The following is a 26,553-nucleotide window of genomic DNA, read 5'->3' on the forward strand; positions in this document are numbered from 1 at the left end:
AATTTGCCTTTTGGATTTGGCATATTTGCCATTCCTATATATTTACACATTAGTAATTTTGTTAGGCTTCACAAACGGAATTATTTAACTTGGCACATGATTTGTTATGTGTGTTCTGGGAAATAGTTTCACAGCCCAAAATATCTTCAGATTACAAATGGCAGCTTATGTTTGTATGATGTAGTGTGAGATGCTTTCTTATGTGTTGGTCAAGTCCGTGCATCTAAGATCCTTCGGGACGTGGAAACGTTCCATGTATAGGCAAACACTAAATCTACTAATAAGTGTCAATCACTTGGTACAGCTTTTAAGGCTACATGATTTCTATATTTACTGCAGATGATGGCTACTAAATATCTGGATGCTGTAGAATCAAATAAAAAAAAAAGTTTGTCTGCTTTTTTTTCCACCAGCAGATTTTAAAGCATTCCTGTCATGTCAGATGACTTTGCAGATTATGTTGTATTGTGTGTTCATTAGGAATAACTTGATTTCTGGATATTCTAACATTTTTTTTTTAGCAGTTTACCCTACTGCTGGCTCTATCTCTAGTTTAAAGTTCTCTCTAAGCTTTTGGATGGAGACTACTATGATGTCCCCTATACACAGCACACACAGAGAGATGGATTGCTTCTCTTCTATCTCTATAAGGGCTGTCCCACACGTCCAGATAATTCCGGTACCGGAAAAAATCGGTACCGGAGTTGTCCGTGTGCCCGTGAGCTCACGTAGGCCATACGTGCGGCACACGTGTGCCGCCCGTGTGGCGAGTGGGTACCACACGGAGCGTGCAGGAGACAGCGCTAAAGTTTAGCGCTGTCCCCTGCATCGTGCTGAAGCCGCGATTCATATCTTCTGTGCAGCAGCGTTTGCTGCATAGAAGATATGAATAATAGTGTTTAAATGAAAGATCTACCTGTCCACCGCCCCCCCACCCCCTGTGCGCCCCCCTGCTGTTCAGAAAATACTCACCCACATCCCTTGTTGGCTGTCGCACCTTCCTGGTCTGGCCGTGGCTTCCACTGTATGAGGTCACGTGGGGCCGCTCATTTACAGTCATGAATAGGCGGCTCCACCTCCCATAGGGGCGGAGCCGACTATTCATGATTGTAAATGAGCGGCCCCACGTGACCGCATACAGTAGAAGCCGCGGCCAGACCAGGAAGCAGCGACAGCCAACGTGGGAGCGGGTGAGTATTTTCTGAGCAGCGGGGGGGCGCACAGGGGGTGGGGGGGCGGCCGACAGGTAGATCTTTCATTTAAACACTATTATTCATATCTTCTATGCAGCAAACGCTGCTGCACAGAAGATATGAATCGCGGCTTCAGCACCATGTGGGGGGGACAGCGCTTACTGTAGCGCTGTCTCCTGCACGCCACAGGGACCGCACACGGAGAATGTCCGTGTGAGGTCCGTGTTTTACACGGACCCATTGACTTTAATGGGTCCGTGTAATACGTGCGCTCCCACGAACACTGACATGTCTCCGTGTTTGGCACACGGAGACACGGTCCGCAAAAAATCAATAACATCTGCACAGATGCATTGATTTTAATGGGTCTACGTGTGTCAGTGGCTCCAGTACGTTTATTGAAATACAATGACATTTTTAATGCTATTTTGATGCCAAAAAGATGTGAAGACAAAAATAGATTTGGATTGGTCTTCCCTTTTATAATTTTACTCCGTTTCGCATTCACTCCTGACTTTGGCTTAAAACTGCACAAAATGGTGCAACATGATACAAAATACACTTATACCTTATAAACTTTTGTACAATTTTGGACGAAGATGTCATAAGATCCTATTGTTTTCTGAGTATTTTCATGCAGCTGTCTTTTTACTTGCTGAATTGTCACTCAACAGATGTCATTTTGTTAGGTGATTTACAAAACACAATACTAATATTTTTGTCCTTCTGGCTGATGCTATAATGCCAGTTTATGCTCAGAATATATTGAATTTCTGAACCATTTTAAACTAGGAACTTAATGATCTTCTTTATCATTTCAACAGTTCCCACTGCCTGATCAAAGAACCTGGGTAAGTAGTCGTAATTTTCTAAATGACATTTGTGTATTTAGGAAAAAAAAAAAAAAAAAAAAAGGTTTTAAAGGGGTTATCCAGGACTTCACTTATTTTTTTCCTATGGGGCTAAGAACTTACCGGCCGGTAGTTGCAAACTACCTGCCTGGTCTGAAAAGTGACAATCTTTTCTGACTCGAGTGGTCACGAACCACTCCTGCCGGTGATTCTCCTGCTTCCAGTGATGGAACAGAGCAGTTCTTTCTCTTCAGGTCTGCTCTGTCAAGGGGTGTAACTGCTAATGTTAGGCAATGGGTAGCAAGCTATCAATTAGCTCAAGTGCAATGAGCAGGCTGTCAATCAGCATGAAGTCGGCAGTGACGCTCCTTCGACAGAGCAAACCGGAAGAGAGAGAACTTTTCTGTTGACATGAGGTCAAAAGAAACAGGAGAGTCGCCACATGAGATGGCAGAGATCATCGTCGAGCAGAAATAAGTATCTAACCACATGATAAAAAAATTACCAAGTCTTAGTAAATTCCCTAGTTAAAGGGATTGTTGAAGTATTTGAACTATAATGTTGTGTGTAGCTTTTCTACTATTTAGAATAATATAGAAATGAGATTCATTAATATATTATTACCAGATTCAATGAAATCGCTGAAAAAATGTCAGACGATTTCCGATGTGTCTTAAAATGTTTTTAAATCAATCGCACATTCAACAACAGATGTCGTTCCATATAAATGTATTCCCTTATCCAGCAAGAAAAAAGCTCCATGACATTGACTTTTCATTTCTCACATATTTTCTCATAGGAAAAAAAAAACTTTCTAAGTCCCAAAACTCCAAAAATGTATGAAATAAGAAAATTTAAGATAAGCAAGGGGATTAAAATAAATAAAAATAAAATAAATAAAAAAACTTCAATTTTTCTTGCTCGGAAGTATTATGACTAGTCTTCTAATTATTCCAGTGTTTTATTAATATTTCCTTTGTCCCAAGTTAATTTTAGGTGATATCCTAATGGAAAAGTCATATCTCTTATGCTCTAATCTTAAATATCAAGAAGGCAATGAATCATTGTTAGTTAGTATATGACCTTTCTGATGAACTTTCCTCTTTTGTAAATATTGCAGAGCTCATAAATAAAGTTGTACTTGTCTTTTTGATAAATCATCACAATAAATACCGTACATGTTTTATAATAGTGAGCAGGGCTGCAAACATAATGATCCTGAGATTTCACCCAGTGATAGCATTAATATAAGTGTTTCTCAAAAGTATTGTAGACTGGTCATATAAAAACTGTCTTTTTGTTATGATTTAAAGAGGACCTGCTGAAAAATATTTTGTTAAATAGCTTGTAAAAATCTCTGGTCTCCCCTGAGTCTGCTGCTCTTTTTTTTGTGTGCTGTGCTGCTCCATTGCAGAGATATTCACGTTTGTTGCTTTTAGAGTGTACCATGTGAAATTTCTGCTTGCAGTCCAACTGGGCATTTCTTCAGTCTTCTATGGGGCAAGCGCTTTCACCTCTGGCTGTCCCAATCATAGCTCGCCAATATCTACAACTGTTAGTTGTACATATAGAAAAGAGAAAAGCAGCACTCACAACGTTCTTGCTTACAAGTCCTTTATTCCAAGGACTGAGACATTCGTGCGGTATGCAGGAGGTACATGCAGAAAAGTCTATTTTTTTTTCTCCCGCATGTACTCCCTGCATACTGCACGAATGTCTCATTCCTTTGAATAAAGGACTTGTAAGCAAAAAAGTGGTGAGTGCCGCTTTTTTCTTTCATATATGTGCAACTATTTTGATCTCTGCAAAGCACCACCTAATACAATAAAGAAGAAGGAGGAACATGTTTGAATAGGCATCCAAGAGTCTGGTGTCTCACGGCTTTTTCTTTCTTTATACCATCTTAAACTGTTAGACTGCTAAATCAGCTGCTGAGCTGTGATTGACAGAATCTAAGAGAAAGGGGTGAAAACACTCGCCCCAAAAGAAGACCCTGAAGAACCGACTAGTTGGACTAAAAGCAGAAATTTCACTTATTGTGATACAAAGGCAACAAATGTGAATATCTCTACAATAAAGTGAGACAGACCAAAACTGAAAAAAGAGACTGTTTCAGGGTATTTGGGGGGATTTTTAGAAGACATTGATTATTATTATTTTTTTTTTAAGAGCGTAATAGGTCCCCTTTTAACGGGTATTCCTGACTGAAACATTTATCACCTATCAATGGGATAAGTGTCAAAACTGTGGTGTCAAATTACTGGGACTTGCACTGATCACCATAATGAGGGACTGGGGATCTTTTATAGATCCAATTCCTAAAAAAATGTTAACTGACATAGTACATCTAAACTGAGGCGCAAAAGCTTTCTGCAGGCCTTAAATTTAAGTTTGTAGCTTCTACACATTTTTGGAAGAATCCACAAACCGTAGATGCGTAACTTTAACATGAGAGCCAGAGATTAGAGAAAACTAACTGCTTCTTGCCATAGTCACTGGATGAAGACTACTTCTATATTGACCAGATGCTGCCTTAACCCTACCGGTTTGCAGCAGAATTCATTGTCCTCATCCAACCCATTGTTTCTCCCAGTGATGAGTATCCTGAGAAATGTCTGAAAGATGCTCATTCCTGCAGAATGTCCAGCAAACCGTGTCTGTGAGGATCTATTCTGATTCGTGCTCTTTGGAAGAGTCAATTAGGCAGTACAATTTTTCTCTTTTTAGCATCCTATCTTGTATAGATCTTGCCCTTCCTCAAAGAAAATGTAATTCTGCATTTTAATATTTGCTATTTTGAGCTAGGGTAAACCTGAAATGGATCTAACTATGTGAACGGTGCGTTCCCACATGTCCATAAACCTCATATACATACACATGTCAAAGCTTGTAATTTACCTAAGTGGTTGATATTGATTGGAATATATTATCCATATAATTTGTAACAGTACACCAGGACTCTTAGGAGCTTTGTTTTAAAATGCTGATTTAATTTTAGTGTACAAAGCTTTGGAGGAAGTGGTTCCAGTCCCGGGGCATAGCTGAGCATTAACTCTTGCTACACATCATTTTCAGCCCACTTCTAGCTGCCTGGAATAATAACATAATATTTCTAAGGCGCTGGCTGATTACATTAATTACACTCCGACAATGCCTAGTACATGTGTGCATGAGGAGGTCAATGTTGGGCAGACAAGACTAGTCTGTTCCTCCGAACCTCTTTATATGTAGTGTTAATAATTGAATATAAATTGGCTCTGAACATGGCTCGCGGCTATGAATAGATATTACAGTAATAGGCTTTGTGTGCCATTTTCCATGTAAATGGGCTATGATTCCAAAGTATCTCGGCACACAAAAATGTCAAGTGATTTAATATCTCTAGATAATGGAACTAACCCGGATATTAAAGGGCTATAAATAAATGATATTTATTATCTTTAGGAAGGTACTTATTATGCCCAACTATTATATATGCTTTTCTAACCCCTGTGCATATCTGTCACTGCTAATCAGCCCAAAGGCCAAAGGTCATTTATCTTTCACAAAACCTTTTCCCCGATGCAGTTACGCAAATATGAAATTGATTTCTTACCCAAGAACGGTCCAGTGATATTAAAAACCACAGGATTCAGATTGCATGTGATAAAAAATTGATTTTTAATAAATAAAAAAATAGAAGGGTTAACCCACCCCCTCTGAAATGCTAATTCTCCAGATGCTTGAGTTAGATAATGGCATTGTTCTGCAGGGATGGAATTACCTGCTATGAGATCAGCAGTAACATTACAAAGCTGTCTGCCCTGTGATCAGTAGGTGTCAAGATCCTTCATGTTGACAAATGTGCTGTCCATAAGAATCTGTGGAAAATGTTTTAGCGGCAGAATGATTATGAATCAAACCTATGTGAGCCTGCAGCCCTCGCTGCATCCCAGGCCCTTCGTATTCGCTGCATGACAAGTAAATGCATCTTGACTTCCCTTGGAGAATTTTTTTTTCCTGCTTTTGTATTTGAAAGACACGCAGCAAATTGGGAATGGTATTCTGTATGCTGCAATTTGTATCCAGCATTAAAATGTCCAAGCATGGAACGCGAGGTCAAGCCTGGAGGTCACGGGATGGGGACAAACAAGGCCTATCATATACGAGAAAATAAATAAAATGGACCATTGTCTGAAACCTATCAGCGCACGATCCAATTATATTATAATAAAAAGTATTTGTAATCATTGGGGTTGAAATAAGGGGTGCACAGTTTGTGATGGCACCCGCCTCTGAAGATGGCACCCAAGCAGACAGTGTTATGAATTACACATGGTAGGTCAGGAATTGTTGTTTTTTCATAATTGTTGCATTTGGACTCGAGCTTCAGGTTACTCCTCTGTGATGGGGACACAAGTACCCCCATGCAACATTTGTAGAAAGCTGTCAATCATAATTTTAGACAAATGAAAGCAAATCTAGTCTTCAATAAGCCATGTAGAGTTACTGTGCAAACAGCTGGGAACATGAATAGGAAGCAGAGATATGAGCCTGTTTTATTCCAAACAACTACGTTGTATATCCCAGATACAGATGTAGCAGAGCTGAATACATAATTCAGCTGTTTGTCTTGTGCACTGGGATAGATCATTGAGTTAAGTCAAGAAGTTTATTCTTCAATGTCAAACTTGTTTTTGCTTCATCTGTACTTTTGTGAAGCCTTTTCAATGTATCTACGGTACTGTAAAGCTGTGTCCATTCTTCCCCTTGGTTGTGTTCATCAGCTAAGGATCCTGATATACTGGCCAATCATGTACTTGGGATTTATTAACCTGATGGAGGCTAAAAAAAATCTCCCCCCCCCTTAATTGGGCTAGTAAATTTTGACATTCTGCAACAAAAAAGTGAGATACTGTAGTTGGTTATGCTATTTTATGCAATAATATTCACTATCAAATGTATACGCCTTTTATATGAGATATAATATCTAAATATCCCATGTACTATTGTGTAAAGATGTACCCACTTTATGTCTGATAATATATGACAGACTTTTGTCAGGCACAATTTTTTTTTCTGTCATGTATGTCATACAGAGGTCATTAAAGTTGTTCAGTAGCATAAAATAATCATAGATCAATGTTAACGGGGCTTAAACATACCAATGCGGCACATTTAACCCTATTCCAGCAACTTGACGCCATTGCTTTGGGGTAGTTTAGCTTATGTATTAATGTTAAATTAATGTTACACATAGTAACATGGTAAGAAGCGTTATATAGAAACAAGCATATGACAATTGTCCTAAAGTGCTGGTTAAGAGAGGCAAACCGTTTCCATGAAATGGATGCAATTTGCCTAATTTTGGGGACATTTCTTCAAAGTTTAAATTATAAATCCCTGGATTAACAAACCTTTCCAGTAATCTAGTGTCCCAGAATTGTAATTTTCCACTGTTCTTACAGTGAAGAAATTCTTCAAAACCTAATAAATGGAAACTTTGTCATAGTGATTGTCCTTGGTATAGTATAAAGAAATCATTACACAGTTCTCTGTACATGTTACACTTAGTATTTGTTAGTTAGGCCTCCCCCCCCCCCCCCAGGCCATCTTTTTCCCAAACTGAATAATCCCAAGATGGCTACTTTGTCTTCAAAGGACAGAAAAAGAAAAAAAAAACTTGGGGTATAAAAGGTCTTCTGATGGCAGATGGGTCAAGAATACCTCTTGTATCTGCCTTTTATGCTGTAATAGAGCAATCCCAAATTAAAAGGGTTGTCTGTCCATAATAAAACCCTTTCCCTAGACATTGATATCTTAAACATTGATGCAGCATACTCACTTGTTGTCAGTCCTGTGGATACAACAAAGATGGATCCATTGCTCTGTGCCATCATCGGAAGATGTGATGCCATCATTCTTCTGTCAGGGGTACTAGTCACCTGAACACTGCAGTCAATCATTGCTCTCCAGAGGTCTTATGACAGAATTTTGGTGGCACATAGACTTCAGATAGTGACACTGACCAATGAATCGGAATTTCGTTTGGTCTTGGAGTGGGATGGGAGGGAGTGAAAGTAAGTGACTATACCCTCCATTTTTGGGGGTGATGGAATGGACTCTAATGCAAATGGTAAAGTTTTTACTTAGGCAGGACTATGTCTTTAACCAACAATTTTAACAAGCGCTGCCTTGCATTCACCCATGTGCCATGTGTACATGCAGTAATCCAGCAGCAATTGCTTCAAGCCGTTTGCATTGTACTTTGACTTAGGGTACTGTCACACTCTGCAACTTTCCAACGATCACGACCAGCGATACAACCTGGCCGTGATCGTTGGAAAGTCGTTGTGTGGTCGCTGGAGAGCTGTCACACAGACCGCTCTCCAGCGACCAACGATGCCGAAGGCCCCGGGTAACCAGGGTAAACATCGGGTTACTAAGCGCAGGGCCGCGCTTAGTAACCCGATGTTTACCCTGGTTACCATCGTAAAAGTAAAAAAAAAAAAAACGTACATACTCACATTTCGGTGTCCGTCAGGTCCCTAGCCGTCTGCTTCCCGCTCTGACTGACTCCCGGCCGTAAAGTGAAAGCAGATCACAGCGGTGACGTCACGCTTAGTAACCCGATGTAACCTGCGCTTAGTAACCCGATGTTTACCCTGGTTACAAGCGAACGCATCGTTGGATCGGTGTCACACACACCGATCCAACGATGACAGCGGGAGATCCAGCGACGAAAGAAAGTTCCAAACGATCTGCTACGACGTACGATTCTCAGCAGGGTCCCTGATCGCTGCTGCGTGTCAGACACAGCGATATCGTATGGATATCGCTGGAACGTCACGGATCGTACCGTCGTAGCGACAAAAGTGCCACTGTGAGACAGTACCCTTAAAAGCATGTGCACTGGTAACGCCACAATATAAAGTGAGCGCTATTCTGAACTAAACACATTTCCATAATCATTTTTTTTTCCCAATATGGAATCTATCATTATATTGAATTTTATAGACAAGTCAAAGCAGATGGAATTTTGTCTTGTTAATCGTATTTCGGGATACATCTGCTATTCAGCAGACCACCTGTGCGGAAAGAAAATGAACTGGCACTCAGACAGTTACATAAATGGTTGTTAAACATAAAATATATCTTGTCGAGGGTATAGAGAAATAAATGCTGAAGTACGAGCAAATTTAATTAAGTGTCGGAGTTTCTTTTGAACTTTATTTTATCTTTTTATAGAGTTTGGGTATAAATATATGTTACATTCTATTGTAGAAACACCCACACTGTTTTTATTGTGTGTGCCATAAAGTAAAGATATTGTCAGTATGAGTTTTTCTATTATTATAATAAGCTCTTCTATTGTGTTATGTTTTTTATTCGATTGTATTAATATATGCGGAATATAGACACATACTTAACGGAGACATACGATTCTATAAAATGGGTTAATGTCTGTTTAATTTTAATAGAACAGACAAGTTAATAATGAAAAATGTTTTTTTTTTCCCTCCTGGTTCTAGACGCTCACATTTTGTATCTGTTACTAGCAATAAACTAAATGTTTTGCACTTTTCTCAATTGTATATTTGCTCTTTTTTCAGATGTCAGCAATAGAAAATATGGCTGAGAAGTTGGAAAGCTTCAATGCTCTTAAGCCAGAGTCCAGTGAGCTGATACAATCAGTTCCTTCTATGTTCAATTTTCGAACTTCACCAACTGTCCTTCCAGAAAATATTCTTCGAAAAGGCAAAGAACGATATACTTGCAGGTACGTGGCAAACATTGTAGATTGACAGCCAAACTGATCCCTTTAAGGCCTCATTCAGAGGAGTGAAATGTACTTGTATTTAAAAGGAACCTCTCACCATTCAGTTCAGTCTGCAGGTACCATGTTATAGAGCAGGGGGAGCTGAGCCGATTGATACTGTATATAGTTTTCCGAGAAAGGATTCAGTACAACCTGTGTTTTATTCATTTCATCCTCTGCTCTTTCTGGGATTCTTGGTCTAGTAGGCGGTCCTATCAGTGACTGACTGCTTTCTTTGCATAAGCGTGCATACAGTCATAGCTGTCAATCACTGATGGTCTCGCCCACTGGACCAAGAATGCCAGAAAGAGCAGAGGGATAAATGACTGAAACACAGGTTTTACTGAATATATGTCAATCTACTCATTCGTGCTGCCCTATAACATGATTCCTGAGATTTAGAATGCATTTTCACGCTGACAAGTTCCCTTTAATTGTTTATATACCATATGTAGCTTCTAGATCCTCAGTAGTTCTATTGAACAGTAAAATAATTATTTGTGATAGACCAATGAGCGGCACCCTAGTGAGGTTTCCACTTATAAAGGTACCGTCACACTCAGCAACTTTGCAAAGAGAACGACAACAATCCGTGAAGTTGCAGCATCCTGGATAGTGATCTCGTTGTGTTTGACACGCAGCAGCGATCTGGATCCCGCTGTGCCATTGCTGGTCAGAGCTAGAAGTCCAGAACTTTATTTCGTCGCCAGGTCGGCGTGTATCGTCATGTTTGACATCAAAAGCAATGACGCCAGCAACGAGCATAGGGGGCGTTGCAGCGTCTCCTTCTAGCCAGTCGGTACACTCCGGCTGTTTGACATGGAGCTAACAACCAGCGAGAACGAGAAGTGAGTCGCCGTTACGTCACTGGATCGCTCCTGCATCGTTCTGGAGTTGCTGTGTTTGACGTCTCTACAGCGACCTAAACAGTGATGCTCCAGTGATCGGCTCGCTGCAGTGTCGCTGAGTGTGACGGTACCTTAAGTGATGTTGAAGACAGGTCAAATTTGCAAGGTTGAAGATATGCAAAATAGTTGGTCTTGGATAATGAGAATCTATGAACGTAGAAAATCGTTGCTGTGTTTAGGAGACACAATTTAGGATTTAAAAGGTTTTGTTTTATTCATTTAGTGTTCTTTTTTAAATGCGTAAAAAATGCAATAATTACCGATGCACTGTTGCTTGCTAGATAGTCCCATGCCTGACTTCCTGCTTTCATGATTTCATCCCAACAAAAATACATGTGAACACTCTAACTTATCACTAACTGAGGTGGGTCACAACTGTAGTCAGTAAATGGCTGAGCAGTCATGCCTTGGCTGTCGAGAGGAGCCACAAATAGGAGACCAAATGAGATACTGTGAATAGTCTGAATGGTAGAGGTATTTAATTTATACCCTTTCAGATGAGGGCAAGAAAAATGTAAATGTATAAAAGAAAAAAAAAATTTGTACCCTAGGTATATCATGCTCTGGAGTTTGTAGAGACCTCTGAGTATAATAATTCACATTCGATTTGCATCAAATGGATTCAATGTGGCTAGAATTTCTCAGCCACATTTTAATTTTGGCAGATTTGTTCATCTCCAGTTGATGGCTTGACTAACTGAATGAGTCCTGGTCATGGCAAGCTTTCTAGACTGCTTGGGTCAATTCATCAGCCAAGGTAAAACTGAAGGGTCAAATATTTATACACAAAAATACACAGCGAATCTTCAAACGTTATGGTAAATAATGCCCGATGAAGAGACCTAAGTAGTCTGGAAAGTTTGTTATTGTTCATCACATTTTTGGGTAACCATTAAAGGATATCCCCTGAGGATTCTCAACGTTTTATTTGCATTTTTTTTTAATTAATTTTGTGAAGATTGGTAAACGGACCTATAAGTGCTGATAACTAATCAAATTGTTTTTGGTAAAAATAGAAATGGAGTAAAATATAAGAAGTATATCAAAGGAAAATGAGAAGAATCTGTTAAGAGTAATACAGTAGTAGAAGGACTGTGTCTGAACAACAATCATAAAATGATAAAAGGAGAAAGATGTGAACACCATTTTCCAATATTGTTTATTCTATTAGGTACTGTGGAAAAATATTTCCCAGATCTGCAAACTTAACTCGTCATCTGCGGACCCACACAGGAGAGCAGCCTTATCGGTAAGACATATTATTCATGGTCCCATGTTGCATAATTTACTTCCACTAGTTCAACAATTTTAGATCATTTAAAAAAAATTCTTTCAGTAGTTTAATTGATCATTTTATTTTAAACCGATTTTTTTTAACTTTTTGATATGGTGATGACCTGTATGTTTAGATTAAATACATACAGTATGCAAAGATCTACTGGTTTGCTCTTAACCGCTGGATTCAATGACTTTAATGGGATTTTCATCAATATGGAAGTGAGAGAGGATTGTTGTATATATTACATTTTTTGTTGTAGTCCGTCACTAAACATTCCTCTAACATGTGTTCTTTATTCATAGCTTATGTTGCAAACCACCGTTGTCAGTACTTGCTCATTATAATAATTCATAAAAAAAACTGTTATAGGAATTAACTTCATTCTGGAATTAATATGTAGGGCAGGATCCAGCAGTCTGATTTTACCCACTTAATGTTTCTCCTACTACCTATTTTTTTATTTTTTTTTTTTAAACTTTTAGATGCAAATATTGTGATCGATCCTTCAGTATCTCTTCAAATCTGCAGAGACATGTCCGAAACATTCACAACAAAGAAAAACCTTTCAAATGTCATCTTTGTGATAGATGTTTCGGTCAGCAAACTAACCTGGATAGACATTTAAAGAAGCATGAGAATGGCAACATATCTGGTAAGTAATACAGTTTTTATGCTGTAGATAAGAGGGAAACCAAGCAGTAACCAAATGACAGCTCTGATAACCAATGTTGAGTAATGTCACAGAAGAAAACCATTTATATTTAACTAGTCTAGTCTCATAGAAAGTCCACCTGGGAAATTCCTAAGCCCCCCCATACTTGTGTTCTTTTACTATGCTAATTGTATAGTAAGGATATTATCAGACAATAGGAAATTACATTTTCAAATGGATGTACTATGTTTTTCTTGAAGCCTTTAAACAAACACTGTAATACCTCTCACAAGTATACCCTCCTCCAGACAAGACCCCAGAGATTGAATAAATAATACATAAAACTGATCTGCTCTCTTCCTTCCAGGTACAGCTGCATCCTCCCCTCACTCTGAGTCTGAAGGCACTGGAGCCGTTTTGGATGACAAAGAGGATTCCTATTTCACCGAAATAAGAAATTTTATTGGGAACAGCAGTCATACGAAACATTCACCCCTAAACCAGGAAGAGAGGTAAGGCATTCAAACTCATGGACCAAATAGAATCATTATATTGAATAGTAGTTGGGCAGAAGAAACTGGTGCTAAACACACTATAGACATTTACTCTAGGAATAATAGTGTTGTCATGTTCCCTCGTAATGGCCTCTTCATGGTGTTGCCAACATAGTCTACTGATATCAACTGTAGACTGGAATGAGGGCTGGAAAGGAGGTCCATCCTTTTCAGCATTGAGACCCATTTTTGACTTGGATGCATTGATAGCAGGAGTTTGGTCTAGAGATCATGTTGGCATTGCAATGACGAGGCTTTCACAAGGGAACATCACACCAGTCCTCTTTCCGTGATTACATTGTGAATTGGCATAATGTACATTATTGGTACCTGGAATCAGGGGCGGACCTACAGCCGGTTCAACCGGTGCAGCCGCACCGGGGCCCGGAGGTGGAGGGGGGCCCTTGCAGGCAGGGACATACAGGGGCCCGGCTTTGTGCTGCTGCAGTAGATCGGTGCACGGGTGCAGGCCCCGCACTGTATTAGCAGTGTACCAGTGCCGGCCGGCATCCTCCTATTGCAGACACAGCAGGAGCCTGTGTGTCTGCTGATCTGACGTCACCTGCGCGCCGGAGAGGAGAGATGAAGTTAGTAGAAAGCCATGGGGTCCCGGGCAGGAGGTATGTGACGGGCTTCATCTCACTCCTGCTTTCTTATCTGCTTTCTGTAGAGGATCTCTCTGTACTGTGAGATTTATTGCACCACCTTAAGTTTACATACAGATAAGGTCTCAGCTCCAGCGTCACCCGATCTGCATGTAAGCTGAAGCTGCAGCAATAAGTCACAGTGATCCTCACCCTGCACTGTGTGACCCAGAGCCCGGCTCCAGGACATCCCACATTATATATCAGATATATATTTGTACTATGTGCACATATATAGTGTTATGTGCACTGAGCACTGACCAGGCTGCAGGAACTCACATTATAATATAGTATATTATAATGTGAGTTCCTGCAGCCTGGTCAGTGCTCAGTGTATATAACACTATATATGTGCACATAGTACAGTGCACAGTATATACAGTATGGGGCATCATGTGTGGCCATTATACAGTATGGAGCATCATGTGCGGTCATTATACAGTATGGAGCATTATGTGCGGTCATTATACAGTATGGAGCATTATGTGCGGTCATTATACAGTATGGAGCCTCATGTGCGGTCATTATACAGTATGGAGCATCATGAGGGGTCATTATACAGTATGGAGCATCATGTGCGGTCAGTATACAGCATGGAGCATCATGTGCGGTCATTATACAGTATGGAGCATCATGTGCGGTCATTATACAGTATGGAGCATCATGTGCGGTCATTATACAGTATGGAGCATCATGTGCGGTCATTGTACAGTATGGAGCATCATGTGCGGTCAATATACAATATGGAGCATCATGTGCGGCCATTATACAGTATGGAGCATCATGTGCGGTCATTATACAGTATGGAGCATCATGTGCGGTCATTATACAGTATGGAGCATCATGTTGGCCATTATACAGTATGGAGCATCATGTGCGGTCATTATACAGAATGGAGCATCATGTGTGGCCATTATACAGTATGGAGCATCATGTGCGGTCATTATACAGTATTGACCATCATGTGTGGCCATTATACAGTATGGAGCACTGTGTGGCCATATTTTTTATTTATAATTATTCTTTATGAAAGTGTGATCAGCAGTGCTAAATGGGTGTGGTTGGGACGTGGATATGGGCGTGACTAGTTATGAATGGGTGTGACCAGAGGCGTGGCCTAAAACTTGCCGCGCCGCAAGCTTTATCCCTCTTTCCCATCTTCAAAAGTCGGGAGGTATGATGCTGGGCAGGGAGGGGGGCCCAGACACATTTCTTGCACAGGGGCCCAAAGCTGTCATTGTCCGCCACTGCCTGGAATGAAGACTAAAAGGAGTCAAATAACAGTTTAGCTTTAAGTTGATTGTTATGGAACCTGTGGCATGGTAATTTCTCCAAAGTGTCCAAGGAAGCTGCCAACTGCAGCTCTTTGTGATTTCCTTGCCCAAGTACATTCAGTGGGCAGCACATTCTTCAGACATCCATTAATAACCTCCTTGATAGTTGCCAAGGTGTGTATTTCTGCATGTGGTGCTCATTCTCGATTAATAAAAAAATGATATGGTCTAAAACTTTTTTTTTTATTATTTTTTTTTTTAATCAATTGCAGATTTTTACCATATCTGTCCTTTCTGTGATTACACGCTTATTCCATTTTAGTGTTGCAATTTTAATATTCAAGTGTGTGTGTAAATAATATGTATATAATTTGTTGGATTGTTGAGTGCTGAGGCATATAGTGGATAAAAGTTGCCAACCCTCTGCTGACTCGACTAAAGATCCAAATCTTCTCTGGCATTAACATCCGCATAAAATCTGCATGCCCAGGGCTTTATGCCATGAGTTTCTGTGGCCATTTCATGTGAGCCTTACATCACCAAACACAATGCTGAATGTTGGCTTGAGTAGTGCCAATCATTCCACCACTGGACACTGAAGCATTGGAAATGTGTTCTTTGGAGTAACAAATCATGCTTCTCTCTCTGGCAGTAAAATGGCTAATTACGGTATGTGTTTTGTTAATGCATAGAGAACATTATCTGCCAGACTGCATTCTGCCAACCAGGAAAGTTTGGTGGTGGAAGGATAAGGCTAGTGGGAGGTGGCTTTGGGTTTCAAGGATTGGTCTAGGTACCTTATTTCCAGTGAAAGGAAATACTAAAGAAGTTGCCTACTACTGGACAACCCCTTTTAAATGTGTTTTTTTAATGTGCTAAATAAAATAAAAAAAATGCATATTTACCTCCTGGTCTGAACGGGCTCCGAGCATTGTGTACTACAACAGAAGTCTCTTGAGCCTATTAGCGGTTGCTAATGGACTGTAGCCTTCACAATTTTGTCAGAAGTGCAGTTGTGGATAAACCCTTTCATGATTTAGTGTGCTAGGATGATTTAGGACAATTGTATGCTTAAAACTTTTTGAGAACAGTTTGGGGAAGGCCCTTTCTTTTCATAAAGTCACGGTTGGATGAGTTTGGTGTGGAAGAATTTGACTGGCCCACACAGTGCCCCGACAACAACCTCATTGAACACCTTTTGCGATGAACTAGAACAGAGATTGCAAGCCAGACGCTCTCATCAAACATCAGTGTCTGACCTCACAAACGTACTTCTAGGTGAACGGACAAAAATTCTTCCCAAAAGAGTGTAAGCTGTTGGCCTGCAAAGGGGACGGACTCAATATTGATACCTGTGGATTAAAAAGGGAAGTCATAAAAGCTCCTGTAGATGTAATGTGCAGGTGTCCCACCACTTTTGCCGATATAGTGTATGCCCACGTAGCATTAAAAGATGTACTACAACATACTTCCATCAATAAATAATTAAAATTCTTCAATTAGTGAATGATACAAATCATGTTTCGTTGTTTTTCAATAGTGCTTCATAGTGAGAATTTTGGGCTAATAAACATCCATATTTGTAATACCCAATTGTTGCAGCATGAATCTTGGATGTCTATGTATTCTTTAACTTATTAGTACTAAAATATTACAAACAAGTGTTTTTTGTAAGGTATTTATCATTTATTTGCGTTATTTTTTTTGATTGGTGACTTTCTTTAACATCTGGTTACAACATGTCCCTAAACAGGAAGTTAATAAGGAGAGAGGGTCATGGGGTCAGTCAGTGTTTCCTTTTCAGAATTCTGCATTCTGACTGCTCTTGATGGATATTTTATCCCTGGCAAATTACTGAACTTGGAGACGTAATTAGCAAATCTGTTTATTCAATCATAAAGCGTTCCTTTCTTCAGGTCCAATTCATGAAACATTCATCTATGAGAATTGCAATGTAGCATAACTAGCACCATTATTCTGGCTGCGCTGTCTAATTTTTTTTTTTTTCTTTTTGAATTCCGCCGGTGGTCCAAAAGTACTATCATTATGCTCAGATAAAAGATAGAAGTCACTTTGAGTGTTCCAGTAATTATTCTGCTTGACTCATACAGACTCCATTGCATATTTTAGTTTTTCTAATTTAAATATATCATTTCCTGACTATTTTTACATTGATCCTTTTAACAGTGTTGACTTTTCATGTTTCCTGGTGGGGGTGATGTATATGGGAGGAGAGATTGCAAGAAAAAATAGACCCAGAATAGTCAAGTCTTAAATGACCAAGGAAGCCCATTGTCTAGGACGTGTGATACATGATTTGGAGAATTACTGACTCATTTCTAATGTTGTTACAGATGATTTAGTAAATAGATTATTTCCTGAGAAGAAAAGACCCATTTTGTAAACTTGACAGAAGTTGCTCTGTTCTGTGGCTATAATAGTGAGGACGTTTAGACATAATCTAAACATTTTCTTTTACGATTCAAGAAGAAATTCTATAACAAATTTAGCATTTTATCGGTGTGCTGGACTAATACAAGCTTATTTTTCTACAAAAGATATAAAAAAATGGAAAATTGTACATCCAAGAATATTTTACTGGATGATTTTCTTTATATTTCGACTATGGAAGATTAGGGAGAATTTAGAAATGTAACATTTTTGTTAACATGCGTTCATGTAGATACAAACTATATCATACCCCAAGGTGGAACTAGTCATTAAAAAATAAATGTTAATATATATACTCTATATACTCGAGTATTAGTTGACCTGAGTATAAGCTGAGGCACCTAATTTTGCCTTGAAAAACTGGGAAAACTTATTGACTCAAGTATAAGCCGGGTATGCATTGTCCCCTCATTCCCAACCTTGTATGCATGGCTCCCCGTCCCCAGCCTCGTATGTATGGCTTCCCGTCCCCATCCTCGTATGCATGGCTCCCCGTCCCCATCCTTGTATGCATGGCTCCCTGTCCTTGTATGCATGGCTCTTTATCCCCTCGCCTTGTATGCATGGTTCCTAAAAATAAATAAATAAAACACTGCTTACCTTTCCTGCAGACCCTCACTGCATCCCGTTCCAGTGCCAGCAGCTCTTCAGGCCGAGCGATCACGTGTTCCCGCTCATTAAAGTAATGAACATTCACGCCATGCATATGGGAGTGCAGAGCGGTGAATATTCATTACCTTAATGAGCGGAGGACACATGATCGCTCGGCCGGAAGACTGGCACCCGAAGGAGATGCAGCAAGGGCGTGCAGGGAAGATATGTAGGATGTGTGCTGGAAGCCGGCGGCTGTAACTGTGCGCGCTATATGGGTATGTGCACACTTGGCGGATTTGGCACTGTGGATTTGCAGCAGTTTTCCATGCATTGTACAGTACCATGTAAACCTATGGAAAACCAAATCCGCAGTGCATATGTTGCGGAAAAATCCACGCGGCAACGCTGCGGTTTATTTTCCGCAACATGTTAATTCTTTGTGCGGATTCCGCAGCGTTTTACACCTGTTCCATAATTGGAATCCGCAGGTATAAAAACGCATGTGAAAACCGCACAAAATCCACTGTAAATCCGCAGGTAAAACGCATCGCATTTTACCTGCGGATTTTTCAGAATCTGTGCCGAAAAATCCGTATACGAATTTACAACGTGTGCACATACCCTTAGCAGCGGGTACAGTTACAGCCGCAGCCGCTGGCTCCTTCCTCTCTGACCCGCCGCTCACCCTCCCCTGCCATCTTTCTGGGACAATGAGTCGTGTTTAAGCTGAGGGGGCGTTATCAGCACAAAAAAAGTGCTGAAAAACTCAGCTTATACACAAGTATATACGGTATACAGTATACACAAACAAGATATTGGATGCAAATGGGTTTGTGACTATGAATAGGACATATGAGAAGCGAAGTTAATAATATGTGTTTTACTGTGTCTGTTTAGAATGAATGGTGCCCATGACAAAATTATGCTGACTGGTCAAAATTCTGATATCCTGGATGATGATGAGATTGAAGAAGATGCTATACTTGATGAAGATGATGAAGAAAGTGATATTGCAGGAAAATCCATGAAGGAAACCAACTCAAGCCTACTTGAAAATTGCAATGACAATGATTTTGAAGAAGCTACTAAAGCTGAATTAAACTGCAAAGTCTCCCCCAGCAGGTAAGTGTGAGTCTACTATTTGGTGATCAGTAGGGATGAGCGAATAGCTTCGGATAAGAGCTTATCCGATAGCGCTTACTGAATAGCTGCCTCGGTAACCTGGATACCTGGAGCACTCCCGATAATCAGATGTCCGTCACCACTAGGGTTGAGCGAAACGGATCGGTCAATTTCATAAATCGCCGACTTTCGGCAAAGTCGGGTTTCGTGAAACCCGAGCCGATCCCAGTGTGGGATCGGCCATGCAATTTGCGATCTTCGCGCCAAAGTCGCGTTTCATATGACGCGTTCAGCGCCATTTCGCAGCCAATGAAGGTGGACGCAGAGTGTGGGCAGTGTGATGACATAGGTCTCGGTCCCCACCATCTTAGAGAAGGGCATTACAGTGATTGGCTTGCTTTCAGCAACGTCACAGGGGCTATAAAGGGGCGTGCACGCCGACCGCCATCTTACTTCTGCCGATCGTAGCATAGGGAGAGGTTGCTGCAGCTTCGTCAGAAGCAGGGATATTGTTAGGGAGGAAAGATTAACCCCCAAACCTCTTGTGCTGTAGTGATTTCCACTGTCCAACACCACCTTTTCTTTGCAGGGACAGTGGAGGCTAGATTTCTGTGCATCAGCTCTGTAGCTTACAAGGCTCCCTGATAGCTGCATTACTGTTTGTACGCTGCTGTGCAAACCAAATGCTTTTTTCAAAGCAAAAATCCTGTTGCTTCTTTCTGCACAGTTCTCTTGTTTCTTTGTTTGTCCACACTTTTGTGTGCAACAGTCCTTTTTACTGCTGGCTGCCATACTTGTCCTGAGATCATTGTAGGGAGATTGTTATTGTAGCACAGTCCCTTTTTTTTTTTGTATATATCTGCTAGCCACTGTCTGCCACTGAAGCTGTGTAGTGTAATACAGTGGGCCTGATTTTCCCAGCTGTCTCCCACACCTATAAAGGGAAATTTCTATTGCCAATAAGTGCATCTGCGTCAGTCCTGTTTGTGGCATATCTGTCAGCCACTTTCTGACACTGAAACTGTGTAGTGTAATACAGTGGGCCAGATTTTTCAAACAGTCTCCCACACCTATAAAGGGAGATTTAAATTCACAACAAATTTACGTACACCTTCTACCTGGTTTTACAGTACCATATAACGGTTGTTAGTTTGGTTACATTTTTCCAAGAATGAGGAAGTCTGGTGGAAGAGGTCGTGGCCGTGGGTGGTCATTGCCAGCTGGTAATGATGGTAGTGGAGCATCAGGTGGTCATGGGAAAAGCAATATAGACCCTAAGTCTCGAGTTGTTGAGCCAGCGTCATCGTCTGGCTACACAAGGTCTCGAACGCTCCCTTTTCTGGGAGTAGGAAAACCGCTTTTAAAGCCGGAGCAGCAGGAAAAAGTTTTGGCCTTCCTTGCTGCCTCTGCCTCTAGCTCTTTCGCCTCCTCTTCAGAAAGTGCAAAATTTAAAAGCAGCATGTCGTAAGTGGATGCTCCCAGTCAGGAACAAGTTGCTTCCTTGTGTCCTTCAACCAGAGCAACAGTGAAGGATGCGTCAGGCGACAAAACAGGTTACTCCATGGAGCTCTTTACACATACCGTGCCTGGGTTAGAAAGGGAAATTAACAGGCCATGCCCATTACAAGATGAATCGGACATGGAGTGCACAGATGCACAGCCACAGCTAGATTATTATGCTGTTCCATTGACTCAGATCACAACATTGCCCTCGCAGTGGGCCAGAATCTGACCGTGATGAGACTATGGTGCCCTGTCCCGAACGCTATAGCACCGGCTTACACGGTGACCCAGAGGAAGGTGCACAGGACATAGAAGAGGAGGTGATATATGACCCAGTTGTTGACCCCGATTGGCAGCCATTGGGGGAACAGGGTGCTGCTGGCAGTAGCTCTGAAGCGAAGGAGGAGCCGCAGCAGGCATCAACATTGTAACAGCTTTCATCTGGCAGACCCATATCTGGCCAAAAACGTGTGTCAAAACCAAAAACAGTTGTAGGACAGCATGGCCATCTGGTTAAAGTAGCACAGTGTGCAATGCCTGAAAAGGTATTCAATAGTAGGAAGAGTGCAGTCTGGCAATTTCCGAATCCGAATGATCAATGCAAAGTTATCTGTAAGAAATGCTCAAAGACCTTTAGCAGAGGGCAGAATGTCAAAAATGTAAATACAATGTGCATGCTTAGACATTTAACCAGCATGCACTTGCAAGCCTGGACTAACTACCAAACGTCCCATAACGTTGTTGCACCCACTCACAATGAAGCTAGTCAGCAACGCTACATTCCTTCCCTCACTGTAAGCCCACCGTTTACGACACCTCCACATTTGCTGCAGGTGATCGTCGCAAGGCAAAGCAGTCAGGGAATCTCCAGGTTCTTGGTAGGAAACACTGTATGTAGGCTAACAGCAAGAATACCATCACCAACCCTCTCTGTCTGCCATGTCCACCACCACCCCCGCTAGTTCCACCATATGCAGCTCTCCAGTCCAGCTCACCCTACAAGAGACTTTCGTTAGGAAAAGGAAGTACCCGTCCTCTCATCCGCGTACACAGGGTTTGAACGCCCACATTGCTAGACTAATCTCATTAGAGATGATGCCCTACCGGTTAGTTGAAAGCGAAGCTTTCAAAGCCCTGATAGCCTATGCAGTACCACGCTATGACCTACCCAGTCGACATTTCTTTGCGAGAAAAGCCATCTCAGCCCTCCACCAGCATGTCAAAGACCGCATTGTCCATGCACTCAGGCAATCTGTCAGTAGAAAGGTGCACCTCACAACAGATGCATGGACCAGTAGGCATGGCCAGGGACGTTACGTGTCCATCATGGCACACTGGGTTAATGTGGTGGATGCAGGGTCCACAGGGGACAGCCATATTGGGACAGTTCTGCCTAGCCCACGGTCTAGGAAACAGTTGGCTGTAGGCGTTCGCCACCCCTGCTGCTCCTCCTCGTCCCCCAGCAGAAGCAAGAGCTCGTCCACAGACCGTAGTCGCACGACCACTCCATCCGCAGCTGCCAGTATTGCACACGAGGTGTCCCATTATGGAACAGCTAGTGGTAAGCGTCAGCAGGCTGTGTTGGATATGAAGTGTTTGGGCGACAACAGACACACCGCGGAAGTTCTGTCCGAGTTCTTGCAGCAAGAAACTCCGTCATGGCTGGGCAGTGTACATCTTGAGGCAGGCAAGGTAGTCAGTGATAACAGAAGGAATTTTATGGCTGCCATAGCCCTTTCACAACTGAAACACATTCCTTGCCTGGCTCACACCTTTAACCTGGTGGTGCAGTGCTTCCTTAAAAGTTATCCGGAGTTACCCGCCCTGCTCCTGAAGGTGCGAAGACTTTGTTCGCACATCCGCCGTTCGCCTGTACACTCCAGCCGAATGCAGAACCATAAGTGATCTTTGCAGCTTCCCCAGCACTGCCTAATAATCGACGTTGCAACAAGGTGGAACTCCACACTGCAGATGCTTCAGAGGCTGTGCGAACAGAGGCGTGCTGTTATGTATTTGTGGGAGGATGCACATACATGGGCAGGCAGTTGGATGGCAGACATGGAGTTGTCAGGTGTGCAGTGGTCGAAGCTACAAGACCTGTGTCAAGTCCTTCAGTGTTTTGAGGAATGCACATGCCTGGTTAGTGCAGACGACGCCATCATAAGCATGAGCATCCCCCTAATACGTCTGCTGATGCAGTTTGATGCACATAAAGGAGCAGGCATCTGCAGCCGAGGATGAGGGAAGCCTTGATAACAGTGAGCCATTGTCTGCTCAGGGAAGTCTCCTGGACGAGGAGGATGATGGGGATGAATATTTATGGGAGGAGGAAGCTACTCAAGGGGCAATAGAAACTGGTGGCGTTGCAAGGTCAGGTACAGGGTTTTTGAGGGAGACAAGTGATGTTGATTTGCCAGAAAGCAAACCCAGCTCCTCAACCCAGCACAAGCAGTGAATTGACACCTGGAACATTGGCCCACATGGCTTATTATGCCTTGCGCATCCTAAAAAGGGACCCCCGCATTATCAAAATGATGACCGATGACGATTACTGGTTGGCCTGCCTCCTGGATCCATGCTATAAAGGGACATTGCAAAATATCATGCCACATGAGAACCTTGAGCAAATATTGGCTACCAAACAAGCAACTCTTGTAGACCGTTTGGCTCAGGCATTCCCAGCACACAGCGGCGGTGATGGTTCTCACACGAGCTGCAGGGGGCAACATGGCAGAGGTGTTAGAGGTACACAAATCAGAAGTGGCGTTGGACAGAGGGGTTTTATGGCTAGGTTGTGGAGTGATTTTGCAATGACCGCAGACACGACAGGTACTGCAGCATCAATTCAAAGTGACAGGAGACAACATTTGTCCAGTATGGTTACTAACTATTTTTCCTCCCTTATCGATGTTCTCCCTCACATGTCATTCCCATTTGATTACTGGGCATCCAAAATAGACACCTGGCCTGAATTGGCAGAATATGCATTACAGGAGCTTGCTTGCCCAGCTGCTAGTGTGCTATCAGAAAGCGTATTCAGTGCTGCTGGTTCAATACTGACCGAAAAAAGGACTCGTCTGGCTACCCAAAATGTTGATCTAACCTTCATTAAAATGAACCAATCATGGATTTCTAATTATTTTGCCCCACCTTTCCCTGCTGACACCTAGCTATCCTGTGAAAAGGTCTTGCTTTTGGACTCGTCTTTCTGACTGCTCCAATTTCTCCATTTGCAGCTGCTGTATGTCCACCATAGGCCATTTTTACTCCTCCCTAAATGAGCTGACTATAAACCCCCCCCCCCCACAGGGCCGTGGTCACCGCTTGCACCCATGCGAGTGCCGTTTTGGCTGAACAGGTGGGTGTGCCCACTTTTGGGCGACGGCACTGGCACAGGGTCCCTCATAGTACAATGAAGTGTCTCTGGCGGTGGTGGTGCACACTCAACGTCAGACACACCGTCGTAACATGAGGGGCCCTGGGCCAGTACCGTCGCCCACGAGAGAGTGTTCCCCCCAGCTGAAACGGTGCTCTACCACTTGCAAAATTACCTCTCACTGCTCCACCACTGTTTAGTCTGTGCTGTTAAATCCTTCAATGGCACTGCCATTACCAATTTGTTGACATGATTGATGCTAGTAAAAATATTCAGGGGCCCTATCCTACATTTACACCAGTTAATACTTTGCGCCAACTACCACTGTCTGCAAGTCAGCAGAGGAGCCCACCCCTGTACCTAGGTATGCCACCTGTTTATTTGTGAAATTTTTTTTTTGCCAGACATTAACCTCACTTTATTATTTTGGCCTACTAACTGTGTCAGACACTCCTTACAGTTGTCCTCCACTGAACAAAGCTAGGCCGCCTGCGTACTCCTGTAACCTGTAAATTTTTAACTGCATTTTGCCTATTACTTTTTTGGCCCTACTAACTGTGTCTGCCCCTCATTGCAATCGTCCTCTGCTGAACACACCAATGCTGCCTGTGTACCCCTGTAACCTATTTTAAACTGCATAGAGCCAACTTTTTTATTTTAGGCCTAGTAAATCTGTCTGCGGTCCCTCCATGCAATCGTCCTCCGCTGACCAAACCAATGCTTCCTGTGTACCCCTGTAACCTATGTAAAACTGCATAGAGCCTCCTTTTTTATTTTAGGCCTAGTAAGTCTGTCTGCGGTCCCTCCATGCAATCGTCCTCTGCTGACCACACCAATGCTGCCTGTGTACCCCTGTAACCTTTGTAACTGCATTGAGCCAACTTTTTTGGTTAAGGCCTACTACCTGTGTCTGTCTGTGCCACTCAATACAGCTGTCCTCCTCTGAAAAAAGCTGAGCTTCAATTGTCAGGTTTTCAGCCTATAGGAGTTTGAAAACTGCATTGGGGCTACTAGTTTGGTTGGGCCTACTAACGGTGTCTGCCGCTCCTTGGTGTTCTCCTGGTTTTTTATCCTGAGCTTCTATCTTCAGGCTTTCGGCCTGTATTTAGAATATTAAACTGCATTTAGGCTACTAGTTTGGTTGGGCCCTACTAACGGTGTCTGCCGCTCCTTGGTGTTGTCCTCCACTGAACAAACCTGAGCTTCAATCTTCGAGCTTTCAGCCTATATTTTTAATATGAAACTGCATTTGGCCTACTAGTTTGGTTGGGCCCTACTAACGGTGTCTGCCGCTCTTTGGTGTTCTCCACTGAGCAAAGCAGTGCCCCCTGTTTACTCCTGTTACCAATTTTGAACTGCATTTAGCCCACTTTATTATTTGGGCCTATATCTGTGTTTACTCCTCATCCTGCCCATTGCCCAGCCAGTGCTACATGAGTCTGCTGGTACATTGACCCAGACCACTACATTCCCCTTGCACTCTACACAGCCAGAATCTGACCCTGCTGAAAGTCAGGTTCCCCTTCCCGCATACTATACCACCTTACACGGGGACAAAAGAAGGCGCAGATGAAAGTGCAGGTTCCTTCATCAGGTGGGGAGGGCATACTCATTGGCGACATCACTGTCACAGGGCCCCTCATAGTACGCAAAAGTGTCGCTGCTGGTGGGAGGCGCCTCCGCCATCAAACACAACACCGTACTTTGAGGGGCCCTGTGCCAGTGCCAATGCGAACGAGTGGGCCCCCCTGCTTGCTCAGGATCACAGCACTTGCAAAGTTGAAATACTAACCTCTCCCTGCTCCACCGCCGTGACGTAGTCTGCGTTTCCTGGGCCCACGAAAAACTTGAGCCAGCACTACCCCCCCCACAACTTTAGCCAAATGACCCCCAATTTTCAATGCCTAACTATTATTATAAGGTAAATTAAGATTCACAAGCTTAAGTGACACGAATTGATGTTTTTGACATTAAAATGGGCACTGTAGGTGTTTTCCTGTCCTCCACTCACTGCCGACTTTGCTTCCCCATTGACTTTCATTGGGTTTCGTGTTTCGGTCGATCCCCGACTTTGCGCAATAATCGGCCGATTTCACTCGACTCGACTTTTGACAAAGTCGGGTTTCGCGAAACCCGACTCGATCCTAAAAAAGTAAAAGTCGCTCAACCCTAGTCACCACAGCTGCATGTGTCGTGGCTGTGTGACAGTCGCAACACATGCATGGAGAATCCAATAAACAAGCTCTCCATACATGTGAGTGTCACACAGCCGCGACACATGCAGCTGCGGTGCCAAACAGCTGATTATTGGGAGCGCTCCAGGTATCCAGGTTCCCCATGCGCTCGGTAAGTGC

General features: G+C 42.4%; 1 protein-coding gene across 10 annotated transcripts in view; it reads left to right on the forward strand.

Moving 5' to 3' along the window:
* The window catches only part of MECOM (MDS1 and EVI1 complex locus), an 857,842-nt gene that overhangs the window by 826,661 nt on the left and 4,628 nt on the right, over positions 1-26,553 (forward strand). For all 10 annotated transcript variants that reach the window (XM_077290592.1, XM_077290594.1, XM_077290593.1 and 7 more), the window contains 6 exons: positions 2,018-2,044; positions 9,637-9,803; positions 11,922-11,999; positions 12,512-12,681; positions 13,049-13,193; positions 19,096-19,320. In XM_077290592.1, coding sequence (XP_077146707.1) covers positions 2,018-2,044; positions 9,637-9,803; positions 11,922-11,999; positions 12,512-12,681; positions 13,049-13,193; positions 19,096-19,320 — 812 coding nt within the window. The remainder of the gene's footprint in view (positions 1-2,017; positions 2,045-9,636; positions 9,804-11,921; positions 12,000-12,511; positions 12,682-13,048; positions 13,194-19,095; positions 19,321-26,553) is intronic.

Source organism: Ranitomeya variabilis, chromosome 2, assembly GCF_051348905.1.
Source record: "Ranitomeya variabilis isolate aRanVar5 chromosome 2, aRanVar5.hap1, whole genome shotgun sequence".
In the NCBI taxonomy this organism is placed as follows: domain Eukaryota; kingdom Metazoa; phylum Chordata; class Amphibia; order Anura; family Dendrobatidae; genus Ranitomeya; species Ranitomeya variabilis.